The sequence below is a fragment of the Osmerus mordax genome, unplaced genomic scaffold, assembly GCF_038355195.1.
Source record: "Osmerus mordax isolate fOsmMor3 unplaced genomic scaffold, fOsmMor3.pri Scaffold_152, whole genome shotgun sequence".
Classification (NCBI taxonomy): domain Eukaryota; kingdom Metazoa; phylum Chordata; class Actinopteri; order Osmeriformes; family Osmeridae; genus Osmerus; species Osmerus mordax.
The window spans coordinates 2,501-27,332 of NW_027120464.1; the positions used below are offsets into that span (position 1 = coordinate 2,501).

At 50.7% G+C, this 24,832-nt stretch overlaps 1 protein-coding gene across 1 annotated transcript; it reads left to right on the plus strand.

Moving 5' to 3' along the window:
* Positions 1–15,758: 15,758 nt before the first annotated feature.
* Positions 15,759–17,250, plus strand: LOC136939173 (nuclear factor 1 X-type). The gene is made up of 2 exons (XM_067232016.1): positions 15,759–15,869; positions 16,681–17,250. Exons 1-2 carry the CDS (start codon positions 15,867–15,869, stop codon positions 17,248–17,250), a joined length of 573 nt encoding a protein of 190 aa, XP_067088117.1. The 5' UTR covers positions 15,759–15,866.
* Positions 17,251–24,832: the final 7,582 nt, after the last annotated feature.

A 24,832-nucleotide genomic window follows, 5' to 3' on the forward strand; every position in this document is an offset into this window, starting at 1 on the left:
CAGTGGAACCGTGTTGCATTAGCGACATCTCCCAGCACCTGGCCGTCATGAAGAGACCATTATCTTCATTAGTCGGCAGCCTGCTAAACACTTCATCCCATCCCAATCAAGGAGGACGTGTGTGTGTGTGTGTGTGTGTGTGTGGGGGGTGAGGGGTGAGGGGGGATGTTTAGGTGAAGGCCGTGATGCCGGGAGTGAGGGGGGTTGTGTAGGTGAAGGGCGTGATTGTGGTGGGGTTAGGGGGGGTTAGGGGGAGGGGGGTGGGGAAGGATTGCTGCCCATGGCGCATGCGGGACGGCTCCTGGTGATGTCACGTTCTGGTCCGGTGATGTCGTCCTTTTCCCTATTTCCCTCACGTTCCCCCTGGGCGCCCTGAAGGCAGAAACTAGCAATTGTGCTTGAGTTCGAAAGGATTTCAGCCGTCCACTCATTACGTTCGGTCTGAACTGAGCGACTGGCTGTGTTTATTACAGTCCTGTGACGCCCACAGATGTCAGACTTATTTACATTTACTGTCAAACCTTTGTATTGGTTGCTATTAGGTTGCTATATATCAGTGAAGTTTGTGTCAGCAAATATGACAACAAGTGTGTCTCAACAACATTACCGACCATGCAACTCGCTACATCACCTGATAGGTCACCCAGGCCAAATATGACTCAGAGATTGTTTATCTGAGCCTGTGAGCTGGAAGACTTTACAATGGTAAAGATCCCACGATAAGAATTTTGGCTCGAGTTTCGTCTATCTCGTTAATTAAAATGCCTCAGGGATAGTGTAGAGGAATACAGAGGGTTAAGAAGGCACCTAAAGGGTTAATACCAGGGAGGGAAATTCTCTTCCTGTCCTGGGGGAGGGCGAGGAGTGTTGACGTACGCAGGCCTACAAACCTGCAAGTCACACAGTAACAAAAACACCACTGACCTGGTTTCCAGAGCTGAAACAGAGAGCGAGGAATATTTGAAGTCAGAGAGACCGAAGATTTCAGCAGATATCGGTGTCTCAAACTGCTGTAGTGGCTCGTCTGTCACCCTCCCTCTCATCCTCTCTCTTTCTCTCCCTCTCTCTCCCTCTCTCTCTCTCTCTCTCTCACCCTCTCTCTCTCTCTCTCTCTCTCTATATATCTCTCCCTCTCCCTCTGACTCTTTCTCTCCCTCACTCACTCACTCACTCCCTCCCCCCTCTCTCTCTCTCTCTCTTTCTCTCTCTCCTTCCCCCTCTCAGAGCTGAGCTCGCTCACCGGGCCCAGTGAGGAATGGCTGTCGCTCTGGGGAACAGAGCAGGAAGTTGGCTCCCTGCCAGCCATGGAAAATCTATACGCTGTTACATAATAAAACATATCTTTACCTTAGATGAACCCTGAGGAAGCTCAGCAGCTGTGGGCAAACAGAGAGAGAGTGAAGGCTGGATGAGATGGTGTGTGTGTGTGTGTTGGGATTCTTGTGACCGTCTGCTGTCTGTGTGTGTTGCAGGCCTGAGGCTATGGCCATAGTGGGAGAGAGGACAGGAGTCAAGTAGATCTAGATGGACTTTGGGTCACACTCCAACACTATCCTGACGGCAGGCAGGCAGGCAGGCAGGCAGAGACAGACAGGCAGGCAGGCAGGCAGGCAGGCAGGCAGGCAGGCAGGCAGGCAGGCAGAGACAGACAGGCAGGCAGGCAGGCAGGCAGGCAGGCAGGCAGAGACAGACGGACAGACAGACAGGCAGGCAGGCAAGCAGGCAGAGACAGACAGGCAGGCAGGCAGGCAGGCAGAGACAGACGGACAGACAGACAGACAGACAGACAGGCAGGCAGGCAGGCAGGCAGGCAGCAGGCAGAGACAGACAGACAGACAGACAGGCAGGCAGGCAGGCAGGCAGAGACAGACAGACAGACAGACAGACAGGCAGGCAGGCAGGCAGGTAGACGGGCAAGCAGGCAGGCAGACATCGTTTTTACTTTTCACAGCTAATCCCACCGTGAACTTGGGAACCCGGTCTAACCGCACCATGGGTTTTCCAGATCTGAATAGTCCTCCACATCGACCAACGGCTTCCTATTGTTTGCAAACACCTAACACCTCAGACCTTCCCCAGACTGTAGGAGGTTCCTGTCCGTCCTCCTCCGGTATCAGTGCTTTCAGACGGCGTCCTCAGCTGCTATAATGGAGGAACAGTGTGCTTCTTCTCTCTGCTGTTACACTTCTCAAGGCTTTGTTGAGGAAAAGAATGAGAGGAAAAACCAGTTTCAAGTGTCGGGCCTGTCTTGCCTCGTGTCAGGTTGTTTCAGCACTGGATACGTTGAGAATAACCTTCTGGAATCTGAACAGTCGTCATGACGGTCATGTGGGCCGCCTAGACCGTCTAGATGAATGGACGTCCATGGAACATTCTGGAGGGTTCCGTTTCTTTGGGCCTCTTTAGTTTGATCGTGTGTGAACTCCACGCGTGATCTCGATTCAGTGTCTGATCACCGCGGAAACTGTAGGTCTGTTTTTGTAAGACTGGATGAACTGTGTGTGAGTAGAGCTTTACTGTACTCTACGTCATGCAAGTGTGTTGGTATGTGGATGGGGATGAAAAAAGAGAGGGGGGGGGAGGAGGAGGGTAGAGTGACAGAGCATTTCTGTGAAACACAAAAAGATAATTTGGTGGTAGCCTTCCAAGTCATTCCTCTGTTTTACCATGTGATTTGTTTAATTTTCTTTCCATCAGTCAGGCGTGCGTGAGTGAGTCAGCCCGACTGCACAAGTCTTTATTGCCTGACCAGTTTGTCTTCTGAATTTCCGTGGTCGAGAGCTGTGATTACACCAGACTGTATAGGCAGATTGGATTTCCCCTGTGGACGAGGAGGAATGCAAACGTATCATAACCATATTACACTGGTTAGGAACCAGCTCTCGTGCAAGACAATAGAGATGCACACAGTTACTCCGCAGATCCGCAAAGGACCACTTTCTCCTTCGAAAAAACAACACCCCACGTTTAAACGTCCTGCTTTCAGACTTGATTTGAAATTGACAACGAGCCCAAAAGCCAGGAGGTTTGAGGCCATTCGAATCCGTTTGACATTTTTGTTGTGAGGGAAGCATGTCGTCGGTGGGACTTTGGCCGGTACAATCCCTCCACTGTTGAAACAATGCGCCAGTTGTCCTCCATAACCTAATTACTCCCTCCAGGGGGAGAAATCCAACAGCACCAAATCCCATCGTTAGGGGCTCTGATCTGGACGCTTAAGAAAAGGCCTCATTCATTTCCCCTCTTCTACCGCAACACACACACCAGCAACACACACACACACCAGCCACACACACACACCAGCCACACACATACACCAGCAACACACACACCCACACACCAGCCACACACACACACACCCACACACCAGCCACACACACACACACCAGCCACACACACACACCAGCAACACACACACACCCCCACACACCAGCCACACACACACACACACCAGCCACACACACACACACACACCAGCCACACACACACACAGCAACACACACACACCAGCAACACACACACACCAGCAACACACACACACACACCAGCCACACACACACACCAGCAACACACACACACACCCACACACCAGCCACACACACACACACCAGCCACACACACACACCAGCCACACACACACACCAGCCACACACACACACCAGCAACACACACACACGCCTGCAATCACATGCACATGCATATAAGCCTCTACACTTCATGTACGGAGGGCACACACGGAGTGCAATTCTGTCTCACGTTTTTCAGACAACGCACCGACAAACCCACTTGCGCACACGCTACACGCACACGCACGGCTACGCACACGCGGTGCGTGTAGCGTGTGCGTAAGAAACACGTTAGCATCAAGTACGTACGTAATACATCGAGCTGATGTACAGACACGCGTGCACAGAGTCAGGCACCTCTTTCCGCAGCTGTTGCATTTCGATTCACGGCTTGACTACGACACCGCTTGATTTTGAGCCTAAACAAGTCGTTTCATTCCCAAATCTGCTCTCCTTGTTGTAATTTGTGATCACCTGATGTTGTGCCGAGATTGTAAATCTGAGCCGTGGAACGATGCGGCTGGAATATTCCACCTCCTGGTCTCGGCCTGCATAATCCTGTTTATAATCAGTAAGTCCTCATTCAGGCCCGGCGAGACAATCTCTCCTCCCTTCGGAGAAGGAATGTGACATGTCCTATTATAGGTGCAGATGGACAATCAGGGAAAGTCTCCACTCACCCAGAACCCGTGTTTCCCTCCAGCTCTGCTGCTCACTTCCCCGAAGCGGCGAGAGATGAGGGAAACCCCCCTCCTGAATCGGGCCGCCATTGTTTGGTCTGTTTGTTTGTCTCTCTCTCTCTTTCTTTCTTCTCCCTCGCACTTTCTTTCTTTCTCTCGTGTTCTCTCTCGTCTTTTTTTTTCCTTCTTTTTTTTTCTATCTGTCCGTCTTTCTGTCTTGCCTTCTTTCTCACTGCCCCCCCCCCCCCCCCCCGCTTTGTCTTTCACTGCCTCCGCCATTTACTGGCACAGGAACAGAGGTTGCAGAAACTTTACGACAGTCATTTCATAGGAGGAAGTCTCTCCGCTATACACAGAGGAAAGGGATGTGGGCACGATTCGGCCTCAGAAAGGAATAAAGTGTTGATTTTTTGGAACTCTCCAAGCACCCCTCTGACGTCCTACTCCCGTTGGATCCCCCGTCGGAGCGTGCACAGTCGGGCTGAGGCCTCCTTGCTTCTAACGCCAACGACGACCGTCGGGATCCAGCCGCGCTCCTCCGCACCTCCCTCCCCACAGCTCACAGCCGGTCAACGTCCTCCGAACTTGCCGTTCTTAACAGATTGATATTCTCAGAAAGGGCGGCCCGTGTTGTTGTTGTTTGGTCGTGTGGAGACGTAGTGCCCCCCCCCCCCCCCCCCCCCCGGGTGTCCCCTGCTCTGTGTCGGTCGCTCCCCCCATTGGTCAGCAGATGAAACAGTCGAGAGAGCCCGTGTCCTGATTGGACGGGGGCACTTGAGGGCAAGGGGATGTGTACGTGTGCGGCATGTGAGTGTTTTTCCCTCTGTGTGGACGTTTGTTTATCTTCGCGTGATTCCGGCATGTGTATGGTGTGTGTGTGTGTGTGTGTGGAATTGGTGTTTGTGTGCGTGTAACAGCCGTGTGTGTGTCAAGTGTGTGTGCGTATCCGGCGTGTGTGGACCCCGCGGCCTATTGTAGTCCTGGACGTTGTTCTGTCCTCCACAGGAAGTTCTCCTTGGCCCACAGAGAGACCTCTCTTCCTCCAGCCTCTCCTCCACTAGGTTACTATTAACCCTCTCCTGTCCTGGCCTCTCCTCTTACTCCCTCTCTCCTCCTCTCCTTCTTTCCTCCTCTCCCACTCTCCACCTTGTGCTGAAATAACACGATGATCCAGCTCAAGCCAGACTAAATGGTTCTAAAGACCGTCCCTCAGATAATGTTAGGATATTAAGGCGACTGACACGAGACGACAATAGCACCTGTTGCCTTACTTTATTGGTAGGAAGGCGAGACATAATGACGGACAGGTCTCCTTCATTTATTCTTGGCTCTTTGTCCACACACACACACACACACAAAAACACAGTATGTGAGTTACACAGACCCACTCTCTCCCAGAGCCTGTTGTGCCAAGGAGTGCCCTCCTTTATCAGGGCCTTGACAGACACACCTACAGGAGCAACAGCAGCCTAGTCTCATTCAACACTGGGTCATGTTGCCCTGAGCCTTGGTGAGACTAACTACTGTGTGTTCAGCCTTAACTTAACGGAGCAAGCAGCTGTGACTGGGAATCTTCCAGACCAATTGGGGAACTCCCCAGCTAAGTCCTAATGGCTTACTGATCTGGTGTGAAAAGGGGAAAGAAGGGGGATACGCGCTCACACACCGACACACACCGACACACACAGACACACACCGACACACACAGACACACACTGTCACACACACCGACACACACAGACACACACTGTCACACACACACACCGACACACACCGACACACACTGTCACACACACACACCGACACACACCGACACACACTGACACACACAGACACCGACACACACTGTCACACACAGACACTGACACACACACGACACACACTGTCACACACACACACCGACACACACAGACACCGACACACACTGTCACACACACACACCGACACACACTGTCACACACACCGACACACACTGTCACACACACACACCGACACACACTGACACCAACCGACACACACCGACACACACACAGACGCACACTGACACACACTGACACACACCAACACAGACACACACACACCGACACACACTGACACACACAGACACACCAACACAGACGCACACTGACACACACTGACACACACCGACACACACACAGACGCACACTGACACACACCAACACCAACACAGACACACACACTGACACACACTGACACAGACACACCAACACAGACACACACACACCAACACACACTGACACACACCGACACAGACACACCAACACAGACACACACACACCAACACACACTGACACACACCGACACAGACACACCAACACAGACACACACTGACACACACCGACACAGACACACCGACACAGACACCTCCACATCCCTCCACACCCACACCGACACACACATCCGCATGCATGCATGCGAGCGGACAGACATGCGAGGGTGAGACGGTGCAGGTTGGGAGTTTGGGGTGGCAGCAGAGCATTTGCATAAAAGGGCAGGGCAGTGTGCCCGGCATTGGGAAAGGTTGGCATGGCGCCTCGCAGACTGGCAGAGGGAAAACCGAAGAGAGAGCGAGCGAGAGGGGGGGGGGGAGGGAGCGGGGGAGGGGTGATTCGAGAGACAGAAAGAGAAAGAGAGGGAGCGTGAAGGGAGGGGAGGGGCGAGGCATGGGAGTGGGGGGGGGGGGGGAGGATGTCAATAGTGCATCCCTTGTTGGGAGGGAGGAGAGGCCCTGTCTGTTGGCAGAGGAGAAGGGTAAATCTCCAGTCTGATTGTGCGTTAGATTGGCCCCTTTAGCTCTCTGATTGCGAGGCGTCGAACGCTCGGCTGGAGGACTGTGCTGCTCTCTGCCCCTCTCTCTCTGCCCCTCTCTCTCTATCCCTCTACCCCTCTCTCCCTGCCTCTCTCTCCCTGCCTCTCTCTCTCTGCCCCTCTCTCTCTGCCCCTCTCTCCCTGCCTCTCTCTCTCTGCCCCTCTCTCTCTGCCTCTCTCTCCCTGCCTCTCTCTCTGCCCCTCTCTCTCTGCCTCTCTCTCTGCCCCTCTCTCCCTGCCCCCCTCTCCCTACCTCCCTCTCCCTGCCCCTCTCTCCCTGCCCCCCTCTCCCTGCCACCCTCTCTCTGCCCCTCTCTCTCTGCCCCTCTCTCCCTGCCCCCCTCTACCTGCCCCTCTCTCGATGCCCCTCTCTCTCTGCCTCTCTCTCCCTGCCCCCCTCTACCTGCCCCTCTCTCCATGCCCCCCTCCCCCTGCCTCTCTCTCTCTGCCCCTCTCTCCCTGCCCCCCTCTACCTGCCCCTCTCTCTCTGCCCCCCACTCCCTGCCCCTCTCTCCCTGCCCCTCTCTCTGCGTTTCCGGATGGTTCTTCTGTGGGCCTGTGATTGTCCTCTCCGACGTCTCAACCTTTGGGTGTTGAAGGACCACAAGGCTGAGGAACACTGCTAATCTCGCTAGCTCTCTAACGTGCACTGGTAGCTGTTAGCCTCCAGTCTGTCAGTCTGTCTCGCTGTTTGTCCTGAGTGTGATCATCCTCTACATCCGCACACACACACCCACACACACACAAACACACACGATCAGACAGCAAGACACTGGTTGGACTGCCTTCTAAATCCAGACACCCGCCCATTCCAGTCCGAGCTCTGCCTGTCAGACATACACACACACACACACACTCCTCAGCCAAAGTCACACGACGGCACCGGGCCGACCACTCCAGATGAGGTCATTGTGACAGGCAGGGAGTGAAAGGGACGATTATTTAACCCAGCCTTGTTGTCCCTGGCCCCGGGTCCGTCTCTCCAGCTCTCCCCCTGCAGCGTGTGTCTGAGCTGTGAGCTCGTCACCCAAGCTGGCGCTCCGTCTCCTCAACGCACACGCAGTATCCTGCCCGTGTCTGCGCTCGCGGTCGCCTTTCCCCCCTCCCCCGGGCCGCGTCACTCACCGTCCCCTGGAGGGCACGGGCTTTCCCAAATCGCACGGCGTGCCCTGGGATCACTCGGCTGCCTCTCGCGAAGCGGCAAGTTCACACACGAAACCCGGGGAGACGTTCTGCGTTTCACCCTGCTCAGGCGGCGTTGACAGTCCTCCCCTCCCCCCCCCCCCCCCCCACCCCCACCCCCACGCCCGAGAGACAGGGGCCTCGCCGGTGAGATCGACCGAGCTCAGGAATGAATCCCACGATCCCCCTGGGGAATCACAGATGCCCCGGCCGCATGCCCCGGCTTGTCGCCACGGCGAGGCTGGTGTGACGCTCGCAGAGCCACCGAGGGTCAGCGATGACACCACGTCCATGAGGAGCTTTCTTAACCACGCTTGTCCTAGCGGTGACCCAAACAAACCCACACAGATGGAGGAGAGGTACACACACATACACACAAAGATGAGTGTTACACACACATATATATAGAGAGGTGTTACACACACATAAAGGAGTGTTAAACACACACACACACACACAAAGGGGTATTAAACACAGACACACACACACACACACAGGAGTGTTAGGTGTGGAGAGGCAGCCTGTCGCAGCATGGGGCGCCGCTGGCAGCAGTGTGCAGATCAGGGCGGTGGTTGTTCTATTCAACAACACATTCTTTATAGACAGCAGCATCATAGTCTTGGTATCGGTGTGTGTGTGTGTGTGTCTGTGTGTGTGCGTTTGGCCATATGGCGTCCATACGAGGTGCAGGGTTGCAGTGTCACATGTGATGTGACAGAGTGAAGAGATGCCGTGCTGGCCCTTGCTCCAGTCCCACAGCGAATCCCTCTCCGGGTCATCCACCTCTGCACACTGATAAGAGCCCCGGCAGGGGGGGGGGGAATCTGGGCCGGGGGGGAAGCACAGCACGCTGACATCACCACACTATCAGCACGGCCATCTATGTCAACACTCGCGGTTGCTTCACGTCGGGATTGTGTGCACGACTGGAATATCGGGGGCATATTGGAACACTCACAAGTCTTAGCTTGTCTGCCCGCTGGAGGTGGAACCATATCTGATATTTGTGTGCTGCAACGCAAAAACAGAGCGGTTTGGGGTGGTGGTGGTGGGGGTGGTGGTGGGGGTGGTGGTGGGGGAGGGGGTGGGGGAGGGGGTGGGGGAGGGGGTGGTGGTGGTGGGGGAGGGGGTGGTGGGGGAGGGGGGGTCTATCTGAAGTCAGCGGCGTTGCGACCCGTCGGGGTGTCTGCTGACGGTAAAAAGGATGTTTACCGTCCTTCCTCGACTGGTCGCGTCACAGCACTGTGACGGAGACTTCAGTGTTATTGGTCAGTGGTCCATAGCTTGATCTCACACTGCACTGGTGCTGCTACTGTATGTGGGTGACAGTGATGGAGAGCGAGAGAGAGAGAGAGAGAGAGAGAGAGAGAGAGAGAGAGAGAGAGAGAGAGAGAGAGAGAGAGAGAGAGAGAGAGAGAGAGAGCGAGAGAGAGAGCGAGAGAGGAAGACTGAAAGAGGTCAAAAGGAGAGCGAGAGCAAGACGGAGACATAGAGAGGCGTCAGTATGCGCGGACGGCGGTAGCCTGTGGTAACACCCACGGACGCCCCCAGACCCCAGCTCGCCCGGCGCTGCAGCCCGCCGGCGGAGCCCCTTTGTGGGGCAGGAATGTGCCATGCGTGCCTCCTCCTCGGATGACTCCCCCAGGCTTACCCAGCCCGTTAGCACAGAGTCACCACAAATTGCTTGCAGATTTTTCACACATAGTAACGCGCTGGTTTGTAAACTGAGATAATTACAACCCAACGCGTGCGCAACGCTTCAAAGACTGCCACGCATGGCTTGCTCGCCACAGAAAGAGGGTCGGGCCGGGTTCTATGTCCTTCCCCTTCGAAAATTTGATTTTCGCTCTCCTTTTATTTGTCAACATCTAATGATTAACAGAAATGATGATGCTGATTACAATGGTGGCTCACTGGACTGGCGCTGTGGGTGTGGTCTATAGCAGTGTACCAAGGACACACACACACATGCCTATAGGTTACTCCAGGTATGGATATACAATATTTACATTTAGTCATTTATATATATATGATGACTATGCAGCCAACAGACCTCAAGTTCAGTATTTTACCTGCCAGTCTGTTGAAGGGGAAGGTAGGGGAGATGCGTTTGTGTTTTTTCTGAAGCCACGTTTGAGGCAATGTGGGAGACTGTATGGCATGGCATGGCCTGGTCTGGTCTGGCCTGGTTCTATTGCCTGGCCTGTTCTGGCCTGGTTCTATTGCCTGGCCTGGTCTGGCCTGGTCTGGCCTGGTTCTGTTGAATGGCCTGGTTCTGTTGCCTGGCCTGGTCTGGCCTGGTTCTCTTATCAGGCCTGGACAGGGCTAGCCACAATGTAGCTCAGCTGGGCCAGAGACACTGAGAGACACAGAGCCTGTGTTCAGCACATATTTCAGAAACAGGCGACCGATTGGCTCCCAGGTGGTCTGTGGGATAATTGGTTGAATTAGATGCATGTGAGGTCAGACACCAGGACTGTATTCCTAGACTGATGGATTCAGTTTGAAAATGTTTGTTCTTTGAATGTGAATCAGAAGAGTTGTTTAAGGTGAAGAGACAGTTGGGGTGAACCTAATAAACGAAAATAAACCTGCTTCTCAATTTATTTTACAATGTTTTGGAAAGCCAGAGCTCAAGCAAAATCTTAGATAAATTGTATATAGTTAGATCTTTCACTAAATATAATTTTGCTGTCGTGTTTCATTTTTAATGTTAACATTTCACTCGATTTTGCATGCATTTAAATGTATGTTATTTAGGTAATAGATTCTTGATTTACTTTTCTACAGAGCTGTGTGGTAATTAAAGTAAAACATGATCGCTACAGATTGGCCAGAAAAGCAAACCTTATTCAGACGTAAACAGGGATAGATAGCAGTCCAACGAATATTAAGAATGACGTTTCAGAAAGCAAATCACACCATTCACAATTAAATGATCGAATATGAATACAAATTATGAGTCTAATAAAAGGTTACTTGTAAGCGAATCGATTAGTTATTGTTTAGGTCGGTTGTCAAGGTTTAGAAATTGTCTGAATAAGATAAATCGTTTCACAATTTAACGAGAGTTAAATATTTAAATTGATTCTGACAACCAAATTAGTAAATACAATCTGTAGGATAGTTCATTATATTTCAATTGATATAGGCCTATAGGCCTATGTATATTCCATTTTTACTAATTTGTCCAACTGAAGGCTCCCAAATGTTCGTGCTTTTCTTGTTATATGTGGGTTAGGCCCTCTTATTCTCAGTGGAAACTCGCCACTCAAAGAGTTAATGTGAACTTGGCAGGCGAAACTCGACGTCTCATTTACATGCTCTGAGAATCGAGAAATAAAGGACCCACAAAAGAATTGCATTATAGATTTAAGCTGTTAAAATGAGCCGTTTTTTTACAATGTCGATATGATACACATTATGGGTTTTGTTTGCTTTATTGTCATACTGGGATGTTTAGATGAGAATGCTTTCATGAGAACTGGCAGCAGACTGCGCAGTAACGATGCACAAAGGCATAAAAGTTAATTGCATAAACGTTTAGTTTACATGTGAATGTAAACGTAAAAATATAAAGTTGCCAAAAAAATGCAGAACATAGGCCTACTTAATTGTAGTATTTCAGTTGCCTGCTTAGGGGAATTTGTCGGTTTGTTCACCTTAATAAGAAATACATATATTTATATAGGCTAATTAAATATTTTAAACTGACTGCAAACTGAACAATTGTTGTTATAAAGATACCAAATTATTTGCGTATTTGTCTGCACTTTTTTCTTTCATTTGTATGGCTGCTTGTTAACTGCCTTCTTTGCCTGGTAGCCATTTAGTTACTCTATATTCACGTTAAAATATCTGTCGATAACTTTGAAGTGTTATTCATAATTTCTGCTATTCAAGAGATTTACCATGTGAGTTCGTCATTATTTTCTCTCGATTATCTACATTTGCGGATAATGGACTGCATATTATGAAAATGTTTTTATTTTTTTTATTTGACGAAATAAAGCCTGCCAAGTTGGATTTACAGTAACATTTATTTACGGATTGTTTGTGTATATCATTCATCTTTTATCATTAGCCCAAATGAAGCTGCATTTACCAATGGTGGCGCACAAATGGTTCGCTTGCTGGAATGCCAACCCTTCCTTCCAAGGGCATTGTAAGTGCACGATGAGGACAAAACAGTGATTGCATTGTTAATTATTTTGGCTGAAGCTATAACTTCATACAGTACATAGGGCATTGACATAAACTGGAGTAGTTTATATATGCATATATAAACGTTAGCTATAGAGGTTATAGCAACTTGACATGGCGTAAACGAAAGGGCAGACGATAACCTATCAGCATTTTTGGTGTTTGATATTTGGAAAACAGGACCTTCTTATGAAATTACCCACATGTAATAAATAATTGTTGAAAAAATAACAATTTAATGCAACACATGACATTTGGAATGTGGAGTTTTGTCAGAAGAGGGAAAGGCTTTTTGCAGCCTCACTCCAAGGTCTGGGCCTGCTCGCGCTTGAGTTAACAGAGCGCCAGTGTAGGTGTCGTCCCAGACTATTGGTCCACATGTCAGGCCTGGGCACTGTGAACACAGAAATAACGTGTTTTGAAACACAAGTAGTCACCATTACAGAAGCACTGTTCTAAGAAAGAGAGGGCACAGCCGCCGCTAGAACTAAAACATGCAGTTTGTAAGTCACGTAAACGGTGGCTTTTATGGATCACTAATGAGTAGTATTAGCCAAGGCAATTAAACATAGTATTAAAACTTCAGACAGCTAAATCTATCGAGCAGCAATAGTGCTGTCTAGTGCAGCGGTGCGGACTGTATAGTTGTGCTTTGGCACTGGTGACTCTTAAAAAACGTCTTAAGCAACATTTCAGGTTCTTTGGTTGTTAAATGTATGCTAAGAAATCCATTGTATGTTGATCCACAAAAAGTTGTTAACAAAAAACTTGCCAACATTTGCCATAATATCATGAAATATTTCACACACACAAAGACTATTATAACTGTAGCCTATAATCCAAGTGGTTAGCACTAAACAAGGATGTGTTTTTGATAGATGGTTTAATTAATACTAAGCAACTTTTAAATAGATAGAAAACCGAGAGCAATATCTGACAGGCTTGCCAAGACATGTAATGTAATATCTGTTTAGTTATATCACACCACATTGGTGTTAATATAGAGGTGATCATGTGACTGATCCCGGATCCTCACTTCCGTATCCAGTGTCGGTAATTAGTATATTCTTGCTGCATTGCTGCTGTTCCATCAGCCTTTTCTGTTTCTATACACGGATCGTGCATCGTCACGCACACAAATGCACATTTTAACCGAGGTTTCCCTCTCTGTATGTTCATAAAGTACCTGCAACAATAGGCGACACAGGAAGTGGAGACAATGAACCCAGAGCTGTAGATTGGGTCTGTTCTGCCTGGTGACAGGTGATGGGAGGATGCCTGGGCATCACTGTGCTGATGGGGCCATGTTGTCTTTATGGCTCTGAGATTAAACAGACATTACGACGGTGGAAGAGAGCCTGCGTGTCTGATACGACAGCACTGTAACGAGAGATTAGATGATATCTGCAGTAAGCAAATACACAGTTGATGTGCGCGTGTTTTGTGTGCGTGGATGGTCAACCGAAGGCGGGCGGGAGTTCGGACCGCGGTCGCTCGTCTCCCCCGTAGAACGTGTCGCCAGACCAAGAGGATGTGTCGGTGTGTCGATGCGATGAAGTGACGTGTTCATGCTTGATCACAATCAAAACTCGACGCCTGTTAGCCTGTTGGTGGAGAAGACCACTCGGGTCCACTCACAGAGTATCTGGCTGTGAGGCAGGTGCACCGGCCAATGAGAACCGGGCGGAAGCCCGTGTGATTCCGAGGGAGAGGAACCTGGCGGAGATTTACATGCAGGCTACGCTGCCGCTAGCCACGCTGCCGCTAACTCGGTGCCGCTAACTCGGTGCCGCGTCACCCATTGTGTTTGCTATTCCACAACCGTTCCTTATTTGTTTCTATAGTTCCCCGGCAAATATGCCTTTTAACAGGATGCTACTGTCTGGCTGTGTGTGTTTGCATCCAGAGAGCAACACTGGTGCGTCTTTTCCCGGGGGCTGGGGGGAGAGGGGGTGCGACGGCTGGTTTCCCCCCCTTTGTTCCCGGGATAAATCCAAGAGCAGCTGCCACCGGTGGGGAGAGGGTGGTGTGAGTCTGTGTCTATGTGCGCGCGCGCGCGTGTGTGTTTACGGTTGGGTCTGGTGAGATTTTTGGAGCTGTGTGCTTTCTACTCATGCCATCCTGTGCCAAGGTGGCATTACGCAAGCAGGAAGAGAGAGCGCAAGAGAGATACGGCTAGAGAGAGAGAGAGAAAGAGGCGGGGAGGAGGGCGGGGGTTAGCGAGACGAGGCAATGGCGGCCATACTAAGGATGGAGTCGGGCTGAGGGGAGCTCGGTTCGGAGCGGGGGAGAGAGCCGTGTCGCCTGAACTTTGCCTCGGCGTCAGATAGGAACTTGTCGATTTGGCAAATCGTGCACCTTCATACGGGGCTGTGCTCTCCCCCCCTCCCTTATCCTCTCTCTCTCCCTCTCTCTCTATTTGCCATTGACTCCCCCCCCCCCCCCCGCCCGCCCTTTCTCTTTTCCCTCCCTTTCAGCTCTTGAAGCCCGCATTGGCTGGGCTACAGGCATCTCGTTGCCAAATAGGTGGGCCCTACTTGTGTTGGCAAAGGCTCAAGCAATGGTTAGGGAAAGAACACGGCGAGGACGAGAGACGGCGAGCGAGAAACGGCGAGAGAGAAATAGAGAGAGAGAGAGAGAGTTGGAGAGAAAAGGGGAAAAAAGAAGCAGCACTCGGCTTTGCCAGCGGTCGTACGCGTTCGTCCAACATTGATTCGGTTCTCTCCTTTTTTTTTTTCTTCCTCTTCTGTGCTCTGCTCTCCCAGGCCCCCCCGCTTGTGTGTGTGTCTCTGAGTCTTGCGCGGGGCCCACAGATCTGAGTAAACACCAATACCAATTACCCTTTGCCAAGGACCTTTTTTGTAGGGTTATTTCTCTCTCGGCTTTTTTGTGTGGGGGGGGAAGCGTAAAAGAAGAAATGTTTATTTTGAATGCGTTTATTCCATTTATTATACTGAAAGTGTTTTGAATTTTTTTTTCACGACAGAAATCCTGTCAACCGTTTTCTATTTTTGACTCTAGTTATTCTATTTTGCGCATTGCTTTTCTTCAGTCCTTTTTCGAATTTATTGTTATGTCTTTCCGTGGTAGATTGAACCATTAAGCTGACGGCGGTGTCACTCTTTCTGTCCACCCCCAGCAACAAGGGGGAACCTTGTTTTGTTTTAAACTTTGTTCCACTGCTTATTGTGAGCCACTGGACATTTGAACATCTTCAGCTAATTGTCTTTGTGCACTCCCCCCCCACCCCCACAATTTTTTCCCTCTTCTAATTTTTCTACCCCTAAGCGAACCAGCACTTGCTGTACATTTGGGAACGCAGGGGGGTGAAAAAATTGGTGCGGTGGAGTTTTTTCTTTTTTTTTTCATTCTGAACGCTGTGCCAAATTTATGATGAGAGTGCAAAATGGTAACTACCAGACCGTCTGCTATTCTCTAGCTGTGTGGTTTTCTGTGGTGGTTTCTTTCCTCCTTCAGTTTTCTCGTTGAAATGTGAGTCTGGTTGGAGCTCTCTGGCGTGTAGGAGAGATAGAGGCTGTCATGGCAGAGCTCTTAGCCGCACATTTTAACAGTGGTCTTGTGGCAGCAAAGATTGGCGGAGACCGACCGGTGTGTGGCAACCCTGGCACCGGAACTCTGTGGCGAGATCTAGGCATTGTTGCCGAGCGCTATGTAGTGAAGGTATTATGGTGTAGCTAAATAACTTTAACTGCGGAAATCATTTATGGCGTTTTGGGTTGAAGTTATTATTGTAAATGTTTATAAAAAAAAATGTTTAGTTTGAGTGTCCTATTATACATTTATAATTCACTTTATATATTTGTTGAAATTATTTAGGTAGGTTAATTTATATTTGAGTAACAGATGGTAAAGATAATGTTTTTGGAACAATTACATGAATTACCTTGTAGGTAATAATGTATAATTGTTTTTAATAGTTATATTTTAAATGTTTTAATTCTAAAGAAAAATGTACATGTGTATTAACACCTTAATAATTATTATGGCATTGTTAATATTATCAATTTGTTTCCGCTCTCCATCGCAAATTCATTATTAGTCTTACACCGAATTGATTTGGCTGGGAAACTTATTTTTGTATTTGCACCCAGCTCTCCTCTCGCACCCAGTGTATCTGCAGCTGTTTGGCCACGCTAGCACCAGACGGCCCAAAACTGACCCCGCGTCCCCCTCTTCCCTTCTCTCCGTCTCTCCCTCAGGATGAATTTCACCCCTTCATCGAGGCCCTGCTGCCCCACGTCCGCGCCTTCTCCTACACGTGGTTCAACCTGCAGGCTCGCAAGCGCAAGTACTTCAAGAAGCACGAGAAGCGGATGACCAAGGACGAGGAGCGCGCCGTCAAGGACGAGCTCCTGGGCGAGAAGCCCGAGATCAAGCAGAAGTGGGCGTCGCGCCTGCTGGCCAAGCTCCGCAAGGACATCCGGCCCGAGTTCCGCGAGGACTTTGTGCTCACCATCACGGGGAAGAAGCCGCCCTGCTGCGTGCTGTCCAACCCCGACCAGAAGGGCAAGATCCGCCGCATCGACTGCCTGCGCCAGGCGGACAAGGTGTGGCGGCTGGACCTGGTGATGGTCATCCTGTTCAAGGGCAGCCCCCTGGAGAGCACGGACGGGGAGCGGCTGGTCAAGTCGCCCCAGTGCTCCAACCACGGCCTGTGCGTCCAGCCGCACCACATCGGCGTGTCCGTCAAGGAGCTGGACCTCTACCTGGCCTACTTCGTCCATTCACCAGGTCAGTGGTTCACCACCCCCCCCGCCCTGATAGCTTGATATGGCTGTTCTTCTGTCATACACACACACACACATACACTACATTTGCGAAGCAGCGAACTCCCTGCATTACACACGCTCTATACACACACACCTTCTCCCACCGCCGATACACACAGGGTCAGTGTGTATCGGTGTGTGAGCTCCTTCCTTACACCTCTCTGTATAACACTGGCTCTCCACAAACGACGAGGTGCATTCAACCACCACAACATCGGAAAGAGGAGACTCGCCAATGACGAGAGATTTCGTTCCATTGTTGTTGTGCGTATGTGATTGTGTACGTTTGCTGTATAGTCTGGCTTTAGACGTGTTTGTCGAGATTTATGTTTGGACTAGTACATTTGCTCAGGTGTTTGAGGGGCAAATTTGTCTTCATCTAAATGTGCATGTTTTATTTGTGTGTTGACTGTAAACAAACGCACCTGCACCTGTTTGCGTTTGTGTGGCCGTTTGTGTGTGAACCGTCGCTCTTAAGAATATGTTTGAGTGTGTGTCATGGGTTGTGTTGCGTATATATGCTGTTTAAACACTGAGGGTGTACATGCAGCTTGTGTGTGTGTGTGTGTGTGTGTGTGTGGTGGTGCAGGAATAAGGAGCCTGGTGACAGCTGGCCCTGTCCCAGGTTGTGTTGAAGGGAGGCAGGGAGAGCTTCCTCTACTCAGGCTCAGGGCCCCACAGTCCTCCTCCCTCACCAGCCCCGAGCCTCCGGAGCCTCCAGAGCACACGGACACAGCCACGCTCATACACACGCGCTCCATATCACACACACACACACACACACTCACACACACACACACACACAGGCGAAGGCACAGACTGTACAAACCACACACTGTAGTGGTGATAATCAACTTGGCAGTTAATGTCAGTTTCTTTCATGACTTTTTTCTCCTAATTCAGCGCAGGTGTTTCCTCTGTAATTTTGCCTCACAATCTTATCTTAATATTAACTGCATCCAAACACAACAGTGAAAATGTAGAAACACCTATTAACTATAATTAAGTTGAATCTGTTTGGGATTCAATTAATTTATTTTGCGCAGTTTCATCAGAAATGTCATGCGATTTTATTAGAAATAAAAACTAAATATTAATAATGTAAATACAGTACTAAGAGCCTCCATGCTAATTCTTCCACTTAAAACTATAAGAAAAATAACACAGATAATAATAATTTGGGGGAAAAAAGTATAATTACACAATACTATATTTGTATTCCTAATATGCAGTAATCATTCTCTGAAGAGTTGTTTAATTGAGCTTAGCTTGAGAAATATGCATTTTAATTAAAAAGGATAATTATACTGTTGTATTATAAATCATGGAGAAATAATTACAGACCCTATATTTCATTTGCAATGTTGGAGCTATTCTCAGAACTTCATTTACTGTGTTTTATTTGACGTAAATTCAGTGTTCTCGCCGGGAGAGTTTCTCCTGTTTCTTGTATTCTCTTCTGTTACCAATCATGTGTGATTCTGATTCTGGAAGGCCTGGCACCGTACAGTTAGTTATATGTGGTGGGGACTGGTCCTGTCTGCGGGGCATGCTAGACACAGGGAAAGAAACACAGATGGAATATCTTTGGTTCTTTAAGGTCAGTTTGATTTGTCTCAGTGGTGCCTCATTGGTGTTATGGAGCAGCGTGGACAAATTAAGCACAGTCGAACATTTGACCGAGTTTACAAGCGGTAAAAAAAAAACCCTGGTCCCCACTACGCCACGCTCGCGTACACTCCGGTCCTCCCAGGCTCCAGCTACCCATTAGCATAGGGCCAGAGTGCTGTATTGTCTTACAGCAGACAGGCGTACAGTTACAGCCAGCCCTAATGCTGTTGCCTGGCAGAGCGGAGCCGCTGGCCCCGGTGACAGAGTACCCCATGCCGTCTTCCTTTCAGCCCAGTGTGTCGCCCAGCGTCGGCTCTCCGCCCTCCGCGGGCTCTTCTTCCTGTCTCACAATGCGCCGTCGCCGCTAACCCGGCTTTAGATTAACTCCCGGTGACGCCAACCACCCACCACCCACCACCCCACAGCCCCCTCCCCCAGACCTCCCCCAGGCCCCCCCAGGCCCCCCCCAGGCCACCAGCCTGGAGCTCAAGACATGCCAGTGGTAATATAAAATTCACCCGTCTTCCTGTTACTTCCCTTTTTTTGGTGTGTGTGTATACGTGTGCATGTGCCTGCGTGTGTACTAAATGTGTCCGAATGAGAGAGAGCGAGTGAGAGAGATATAGTGTGTGTGTGTGTGTGTGTGTGTGTGAGAGAGAACATGCACTTGATTACGCCCGAATGTATCTTACAGTAATTCATTTTCTTAAAATCGCGGTGTTGCATTTCAGTGAAAGAAAACACACTCTAATATTCTGTCCGTTGGCCGCGTGCCTCAGCATACAGCGCTGGGCTCCATATGTGTTTTAGAAAGGGGGTTATATTCCATCGTAAAACTCGGGTTATTGTTACCATTCGTTGAAATCGCTTCTCCCTGCTTCTCTGTTTATTCTCAAAGTCTGAAAAAGCAGGAGGCGTTTCGCAGAACGGGTTGTGCGCTGCGCGGCTTGGCAGGGACACAAGTCCCTCAGTGTTGAGAGAGAGAGACCTCTTCACCGCTACCCCGACGACACAGGGCTGTTGGCAGAGGGATGCGCCAATGTTAGATTCTCTGTTTCTAGCACAGTTTCATTTACTGTAAGAATACAATCGCATAGAATAGGATGTGATCGAATAGAAAAGGAATAGAAAAGAATGGCGTTACTTAGTCAAACATTTTTTAAAGCCCTATGCTCCGAAGAGCTTAGGCCAAGAGCTCCGTTTTAACCTTTGCTGTGGCAACATTTCAGTTTTTATTCTTAGCAGTCTGACCCGGGGTGTGTGTGTCTGTAGGAAGCTATCAGTTGCATGGGCCAACAAGTCCAGTCATGTTCTGTCCTGTAGCTGTCTATCCTAGTTGATGTTGCAGCGGCCACAGACCAGATTTTCTCGACCACACAGTCTGTCTCCTCTCCTCTGAGACAGTCGAGTTTCAGCCCTAAGGCAGTGTAGCTCTAGACCTTAGACAGAATTGTTCTAGACCTAAGGCAGTATAGTTTTAGTCCTAAATCAGTACAGGTCTTGACCTAAGACAGTGTAGATTTAATCTAGACTTAAAACAGCATAGTTCTAGAGCTAAGACCGTTTAGGTCTATCCCTGAAGCTGGATAATTCTAAACCTAAGACAGTATTGTTTTAGACCCAAAGCAGGAATGTTCTAGACCCCAAAACAGTATAGTTCCAGACCACAGGCAGAGGCCTGGTGTCATTGGCTGGCGGGCCTGCGGCGCCTCTTCTGATAGGCTTAATGGATGAGGACGTAGAGGAGCGGGGCGAGGTCCTCGTCGATGAGCCGACAGGGCAGAACCAAACAACGAGCCTACTCGTCCGTCCTGCCGCATGGCGTCAGCCCGGCAGAGGCTCCAGGGGGGGGCTCCCCGGGCAGCGAGGCCAGGCAGAGGCTCCAGGGGGGGCTCCCCGGGCAGCGAGGCCAGGCAGAGGCTCCAGGGGGGGCTCCCCGGGCAGCGAGGCCAGGCAGAGGCTCCAGGGGGGGCTCCCCGGGCAGCGAGGCCAGGCAGAGGCTCCAGGGGGGGCTCCCCGGGCAGCGAGGCCAGGCAGAGGCTCCAGGGGGGGCTCCCCGGGCAGCGAGGCCAGGCAGAGGCTCCAGGGGGGGGCTCCCCGGGCAGCGAGGCCAGGCAGAGGCTCCAGGGGGGGCTCCCCGGGCAGCGAGGCCAGGCAGAGGCTCCAGGGAGGGCTCCCCGGGCAGCGAGGCCAGGCAGAGGCTCCAGGGGGGGCTCCCCGGGCAGCGAGGCCGAGCGAGGCCGAGCTGCGCTACGTGTTCCTTATTTGCCCGTCTGATGAGTCCGCTGTGTTTTCCAGCATTAGTCATGTTTGGAGCAGCTTCCACTCATAAGGCTCTCGTTACCGCACAGTTACGATACAAAGATGTTTTCTATGGAGAGGGGGAGCGAGAGAGAGAGAGGGAGGGGGAGAGAGGGAGCGGTTAGGAGAGAAATTGACAGACGACACTTAATGTGTCCTCGGTTCTGGAGAAGGCCAGGGCCAACCGGGAAGATGCGATCCAACATGGGGGAACCCCAGCTCCGGGCAGCGGCCGAGCTAGCCAGAGGTCTCCTCCTTCCACCAGGGTTGTGGATAACAAAGAGACTGGCGCCAAACACAGGCACCGAGAGGCAGGCAGGCAGGCAGGCATGGTCGAAGAGACTCAACGTTAATCTTCCAAACTGATTTCATTTGGACGCCCAACGTTCTGAGATACAGAAAAGTGATTCTTTCGTCATTCAATTCGATCCTTCTTTTCTTCGTCATCGATGCACAGGTTAAAATGCCACAGCATTGTTCCCCAGAATTGGAGAAAAAGGAATTGTGGCCTTCGTGAATGAGAACATCACGTCAGCGCAGACGGAGACAGAGATGGGGGGAGAGAGAGAGAGCGAGGGACCACACAGTGGAGTTCACCCCTCCAGCAGTTCATCCTCTCGGTCACCCAAAACTGTTTGTCTGTTTATCCCTCAGAAATACATTAACAAAGGGAAAGAGTCAGGCCGACCAAACCAAAAGAGAGAGAGAGAAAAAAAAAAACCCGCAAGACTTACAGGAAAAGAGAGCCCGTCTTTTCCTTGGCCGACAAAACGGGCCAAACCACCGAGTTCTGGACGGAGAACAGAACCGTGTTCCTCTGAAAGTTCTGGCGCGGCTCGGTTACCCGGGCCAACGGAGAAAATAGTGAGCGCCACGGTGCCACTGGGGCCCGCTCCGGCGCTCGCCCCGACGCTCTCCAGCGGCGGCCGCAAACCCCGAAACGTTCGGGAGCGAGAGAGTTGTTATCGTTTAAACACATTCGGCCAATGACGTTTGAGCTTGGCCGGGGGGGGGGGGTCGTCTTAGTGGAGGGCCGCACGGGCCCTCACCCAGCCAGGACTTGGCCCACTGTCAGAACTCTCCCCCCTTCTATGACTGTGTGTGTGTGTGTGTGTGTGTGTGTGAGAGAGAAAGAGACACCAAGAGAATGGGTGTGAGGGGAACACTGCGTAAGGAATCCCTGGTAAACAGCTTGTTCCAGAGCGATCGGAGTTCCAAGGAACTGATGAAAAGAGCTGAACCGTTAAACGTTGAGGCTTACAGGCCCTCGGTGTGCCCCTTGACCTCCTCAGCCCCCCCCACCCCTCTCTTCTCAGCCCTACTATGTATTACTGCATGAGGATAACTCACCATAGACACACTGTCACTCTGTGATGACGATTCTCTCAATATCGAGTGATTGATTGAATTCTAGGCCTTTGTGAAGGTTTTTTATAACCATAGCATCCTTTGCTATAGAAATTGTTGTTGAGAAGGCCGGATTTAATGACAAATTTCACTACATTGATTGTAATTTCCTACCGATAATTCAGTCGGCTGGTTTAATATAGTCCTCTGGGCACCATCATCTTGCTACACAGAAGAAATATCTTTAATCGTTTTTTTCTATTGTAAAAAATGATTAAAGATATTTTTTCTGTTCATGTCTTGAAACTAATCAGTGAAACAATAATAAACAGGCTTGTAAAAAAGAAGAAAAAAAAAGACGACAAGCAAACATTTATCTTTTCTAAAGCCTCGAGTGCCAAAACAGAGCCATCTTGGAGCGTTCCGTTTTCTCATTTCTCCTGTCGTCTCACGTATTCCGTCTCACCACAAAACCATGGCGGGGCCTGGCCCCACTGCGCCATCCCCTGGCCGCAGGTCCAGGGAGCGAGAGGAGGAGGAGGAGGGTGAGGTGGGGGAGGAGGGGGAGGGGGAGGAGGGGGAGGAGGGGGAGGAGGGGGAGGAGGGGGAGGAGGAGGAGGGGGAGGAGTAGGAGGCGGGGGAGGAGGAGGAGGAGGAGGAGGGGGACTAGGAGGAGGGGGAGGAGGAGGAGGAGGAGGGGGACTAGGAGGAGGAGGAGGAGGAGGAGGAGGAGGGGGACTAGGAGGAGGAGGAGGAGGGGGAGGAGGAGGAGGAGGGGGAGGAGGAGGAGGAAAAGGAGGAGGAGGAGGGGGAGGAGGGGGAGGAGGAGGAGGAGGAGGAAAAGGAGGAGGAGGAGGAGGAGGAGGAGGAGGGGGAGGAGGAGGAAAAGGAGGAGGAGGAGGAGGGGGGAGCGGGTCGGCAGATCCAGGCCACCTGGTTCTGCAGGGCTCGTCTCTGATATCCGGCCCAGTAGAGCGTCTCTCTGGTCGGGACCCTCCGTCCGGCCCCCTGGGAAGGAGGGGACTAAGGGCCCTGACCAGAGCACTCACACTCTCTGCCACTAACACTGGCAGAAACATCCCATCCCTCCCCAAAACTCTGTGTAATCATGCTCGATACTATCGGCATTGTTTCACCGTTCTTCTGTGGCTTTTTTTTTATGAATATTTGTAGTGGAATATCATTTGGGAGAAGGATTGTAGGAATCCTTTGCAGTGATGGCATTGATATCCGACGTGTCATTCAGTCTGTTCGAAAGTGAAAAATAAGAGGGGAGATAATGGAGGTGATGCAGACTGGCGTGGTGAAAACAAAGAGAGAGAAGGAGGGAAGACAGGATTCCGGCTAGGCTGGCTGGCTGGCAGCGCTTGGCACTCCGAGCTGCAGCTCTGTTAGGATGGTGCCAGCTTTTCAAACCGACACACACACTCCCTGCCAACCTCTCTCCTTCTGATCCAGCCTTTCTTTCTTTCTCTTCGTTTTTTAACCTTCTTTTTTAGTTCCCCCCCCCCCATATCCCCACTTTTGATTAACACCCCCCCCCCCCGACACCCCCGACACCCTCGTCTCCCTTCGCCTCATCCCCGTTCTTTTTTAAATCGGCCCCCGGCAGAAAGGAACAATTGCGAAAAAAAGAAGTACAATTTCAAATGTGATCTTGCGTCGTATTGGGATGATACTGCCGTTTGAAATCCGGTCCGCGTCGGGTCCGTCGACGCTGTTCGTGTCGGACATGTTCTCCTATGGCCGTGTTCTGTGGGTCCTATCGGAGCCAGTCTGATACCGGGGGATACCGGTCCAAAACAAAATGGAGGATTAGGCTGAGCCCCTGGCCAATGAGGAGAGGAGAATGACTCCGCACAAAATAACAAAATGGTGCTTGTTAATTACAAGGAGGATATTGAGTCGTGTGTCTTGGTTCTTTTTTGTTTGTTATCGACACACAGCAATGAGAAATGCAATCAGTCGTTTTATCCATCTTTGCGTTTTTGTCAACCTAAAAAAAAATATCTATACATTGAGGTAGGGATGGGGTTGAACTTGGTGAGGAATTCAGTGAAGACAGGCTAAAGCAAATCCGTTTGGAAGTGACTCCACTCAGGGTGTGAGGGGAGGGGGGGCTCACATCACTTCAGGCCCTGGGGCCTTCGCAGAGGCCCCCCAACCCCACACAGAACAAAGAACACGGAACGCACAACATAGAACATGGAACACACGTAGCGGGGGGGGAAAGGGAAAGGGACGGAGGGTTAAACGGTGGGTGTGGGGGGAGGGGGGGGGGGGGGGGAGATGGAATTACTCAATAATGATCAGAAAATGAGGC